The sequence below is a fragment of the Gossypium arboreum genome, chromosome 7 (genome assembly GCF_025698485.1).
Source record: "Gossypium arboreum isolate Shixiya-1 chromosome 7, ASM2569848v2, whole genome shotgun sequence".
NCBI classification, from domain to species: Eukaryota; Viridiplantae; Streptophyta; class Magnoliopsida; order Malvales; family Malvaceae; genus Gossypium; species Gossypium arboreum.
The window spans coordinates 32,977,143-32,981,572 of record NC_069076.1 but is presented as its reverse complement, the minus strand read 5'-3'; the positions used below and the strand labels follow the sequence as shown (position 1 = coordinate 32,981,572).

General features: G+C 28.6%; 1 protein-coding gene across 1 annotated transcript; it reads right to left on the bottom strand.

Moving 5' to 3' along the window:
* Positions 1–712: 712 nt before the first annotated feature.
* Positions 713–1,469, bottom strand: LOC108487990 (small polypeptide DEVIL 3-like). The gene has a single exon (XM_017792315.2). It carries the CDS (start codon positions 1,124–1,126, stop codon positions 965–967), a length of 162 nt encoding a protein of 53 aa, XP_017647804.1. The 5' UTR covers positions 1,127–1,469; the 3' UTR covers positions 713–964.
* Positions 1,470–4,430: the final 2,961 nt, after the last annotated feature.

The window sequence follows — 4,430 nt, the reverse complement described above, 5'->3', positions numbered from 1 at the left end:
AGAAACTCGATACTCTTTCACTCAAATTTTGATTTCAAGTCATATGGATGGAGAAACAGTGTTGGGAGAACTTTGTCCTCCAACTCGAATCTGAACTTAGTTAAAACCCAATGTGGTAACTGGATACGGGAGAGTCTCATAAACAAAAAGATATATATTATAGTTAAAATCATGTATGCAAACACACCCTTTATCATGGACTTGGTTCAATTAGCTGAAAACAACTTGGTAAGTAAAAACCGTACCATAATTGGTTAGTATGATTATCGGAAGCGATCAAGTCACTTCCAACATGTAGGAAATATCCGAACTTCATTTTGGTAGATTATGTACTTGATGGTAATGAAAAAATCATTGATGAAATATTAAGCTTGTTCATAAAAAGTGTGCTTAATAAAATGATACGTATTCATTAAAAAGATAAGTGTTTTCATTGTTCAAATATATAAAGAATTCTTCTATTAAAACCATTTTCACTGTCTGATCGAAATGGTTAAGGTTACCGTATTAATACCTAAAAACCTTCTTACTTTCGTAACCTAATTTTATTTTTCTTATTTCATTCTCTGGTTTTTTTTCCTAAACAGACATCATTTGATCAATACTTTGAAACTTGCAGTTCAGTAAAGCTATGCGTATGACTTAACAAAACTTACACATAAACTTCATATTAGCTTTGACAAAAAAGAAAAAAGAAAAGAAAACAACACTATACATAAAATATATGGAAACTTTTTATATATAATGTAAATATGGATAAGTTTAGGTTTTATATGATTTAACAAAGGAAACTTTGTAGTCTAAAAAGCTGCTAAAAGGTGGGAGAACCTCACTAAAGCCCTAAGCTACATATGATTCTCTTCTGCTATATTTACATTCGGAAAACAAGAAGCTTAAATTTGCTGCAAATATGCTTAGACACATGAGATTAATCCTTGAGTCCCAAGTTTGCAGCAAATACTTGTTAGTCATGCCAGCAAAGAAGCATAACCACACATCTTCTGATAATGTATAGCCTGCCTTTTTGTTGTCTGAGATACCCTCCTAGCTTTCTGCATGAAACCTTCTTCTTGGACTCTCCCATGGCTGCTGCACCACTAGAACTACTGCTCAAGCTGATCTTCATGTTGAAGTCTCTCCTTTGTTTGTATCTCTCTTTGATATCTTTTGGAGTGGCACAATAGAAAGCAGAAAAGCTGAAAATGTTGTTGGAAATGAGAGGAAATGGTAAAGGCTTCTTATAGAGGGTGGGATGTGGTCCGGATTCCTGCACCTCACCTTCCCAATAAAAGAAAATAAAAATCCAATTCCTTTGTCTATCTATGGATGGGACACGTTATCATATGTAAAAGAATATTTAATGTGGGAATTACTAACGCTAGACAGTTGGTCGGCCATTGATGAAAGAACTTGGGAACTTTGAAGGGAAAAGATTTGAAAGGTGAAGAGGATAGGAGAGCATGCATGTTTTCATTAATGTGATTTGGTTCCATTCATTTTGATTTTAATTTGAGGTGTATTAATGTTTCATTGTCACGTCGTTTTGACTACACATTCCCATTATCATTATTTATCAAAGCTTCCCTTTTGCTCTCATTTCAGTTTGTGAAAAATATCTACATTAACATTTTAGTAAATCAATTATTATATTTGCTATGTTATATAAAAAATAATTAAAGCCCAAAACTCAAAACATGAAAAGTTGAAACTTCAAACCCGACCACGTTAAACTAGATAAAATATATGAAAGTAAAAATAAATAAATAAAAACGAAAAATCCCACATGTTTTGTCTCGTGCTCCACACTAATATTACCGAATATAATTAATTAAAGAGTGCAGGCTGCTTCAATGGTTTCGCTCATTCCATACGGAAGGGGGTTTAATCTATAATCCTTCAACGATTTTAGCTGTCAGTTGTGAAGATGCTAAGAATTGACCAAACATCTACCTAAATTCCTGGAACCCTTGGTCCCTTTGACATACAAGTTGTTGCTTACAGCTAGCTATCTCCCTATCTGTATATTCCTTACATTTCAATTTTACACTCACCTCGCAGTGCATGCATTCTTCACTAAATTTACTAAACATACGTCGTTAAACTAAATCTTTGATATATAATATAATCAGCCATTGAATTTGCGTTAATATTATCATCCTTGATGATATCTCAGTATAGAAATATATATTCTGAATGAAATTTATACCAATTAATTCTCATCCAATTTTTACTTTAATTTTATAATAAAATTAATAATATTCTCTCAACTTGAGTCTAAAAATAATTTAAATAAAATATGATCCAAATCTAAATTAATCCGAATTCAAAACAAATCAAATATGAAATTATCCTAATTTAATTTAATTTTTAATTATTTGTTAGGAAGAAAAGATAATTTCAGTAAAAGTAATTTATAATCTAAATTATTAAAATCATTAAATATTTTTGGTATTCTCTTTGTCGGTTTTGTGGTCTATATTCGGAGTTTGTGGTTATTCATCTTAACAATGTTATCTCCAATATTCAAAATTACTTCTCTTTAGAATATAACATGTCTTATCGCTCACATCTATTGGTATTAAATTGTTTTAATATTATACCAATTTGAATTGCGATAAAAGTTCATTACTTTCGCTATCTATAAATAGCTTTTTCTTATATTTGTTCTCCTATCGTTATGTATAAATTTAACTATCTTACCATTTAAGATCTATAATTATACTATTATTACTAGGTTAAATTGTTAATCTATTAACTCAAACAAACAAATCATAATGCATTTGGGCTCAAAAGTTTTCAAAGTTTGTTTCTTAGTATTAATTGCCAAAGCTTCATCTAGGTATTCATTTTTAAATTAAAACTATAATCTTATATATTTATTTTTAACAACAATTATTATTTATTCTATTAATTACGATTAATTTTAAATAAATCTTAGTCAATTAATTTACTTTAGTTAATTAATTAATTATTAAATTCAACCTAAAAACTCAAAAATATAATTTAGAGAAAAATAAAATAATCTAAACCCTAAATGAGTTGAACACAAAAATACCAAATGTCAAAGTTGATGGCTTCAACCTAAAATATTCTGAATTCAAAAAGACCCTAACCCAAAACAATTTGAAATCAAAATTCACTCAAAATTAAAAAAAAAAACCTAACTCAAAATTACCATAATTAAACCAACATAACTAGTTGAATCCGCCCATCTATAGCAAACCCATATTTTTAGCAATTCTGCAAAAAACAATAAATTATAAATGGAAGAAAATAAATTTATGTAACAAATGAATTTATAAAAAATTATACAAATAAAAATGAGATTTTAGTTAAAATGATAAAGTTTATGATGTTAAAATTTATATTATTTCATGCTCAAATCTTATATGAGTGTATTTTTTTCTAAATTTTATATAAAAATATAAAGATATAAACACCCACATTGTAATATTTCTTACTTTAAAATAAATGATTTTTTATAATTTTACGATTGAATTAAGAATTAATTGATAAGTGATGTCAACTCAGGTAATTACACTTTTAAACCATATTTCATTGCAACTTTTTAACAGCACTAAAAACATTAAACCGTTAGTTGCAGGAAGTTTGCAAGAATAACATTATAAACTAAGTCACTTGGCAAATAAACTTGTATAATTTAAGATTTTGTTCACATCAAATTATAGTTTGAAATTTAGATAATTCTTTCTCTTAACTAATAATAATATTAATTTTCTAGAATATGTATCATAGTTTTGAGAAACATGATATTATAAATATAATTATACTGGAAACCTTCGATGATTGTTAAAAGGAAAAGACAAGAAAAGAAAAGAATTAAAAGTCACAGGGAAAGTTCACTATACATGATAGTTTAAATGCTCTCTATGATATTTGATCCAAAAGAAAAATAATTGAAAATAAAAAAAGGTTGTCGACATGTAAATAAGATAAAAAGGTTTGCCAGCTTTAACTTCACTACCGTGCGGCTTTTTTTGTGTGCACCGGCTAAACTCTTAAGTCTCTTTCATACATCATCTTTAATTAGGATGTTTTAAAATCTAAAATTTGGTAGAATAAATTTGAACCAATTATACCAAAAATATCCACCAAACACACACACCCCATGGTGAAAGGGAAAGTTGTCCTTAAATGGAGACACTGCAAATTTTAAAATTATCTCAAATGACACCATTACCAAACAATGGGACCATGTTTTTGTCTCCAGTTGTTGCTTGCTGCTTTTTTTCAATATAAACACACTCATGTATTAAAATATTTCAAACATGTCCTGTACAAAGAGGACCGGTGGGCACGTGATTATCCCGTGAGAGACATTGCCTTTGCCATACCTATTAAAGACAGCCGAGATTTTTGTTATATCATTGTTCTTGGTAATTAGGGAGGCTTCTTTGACTTTTTTTTTA

Bases quoted from the DNA above. Each gene is read 5' to 3' on its own strand.
- LOC108487990 (XM_017792315.2), bottom strand. From the start codon at position 1,126: ATGAAGATCAGCTTGAGCAGTAGTTCTAGTGGTGCAGCAGCCATGGGA.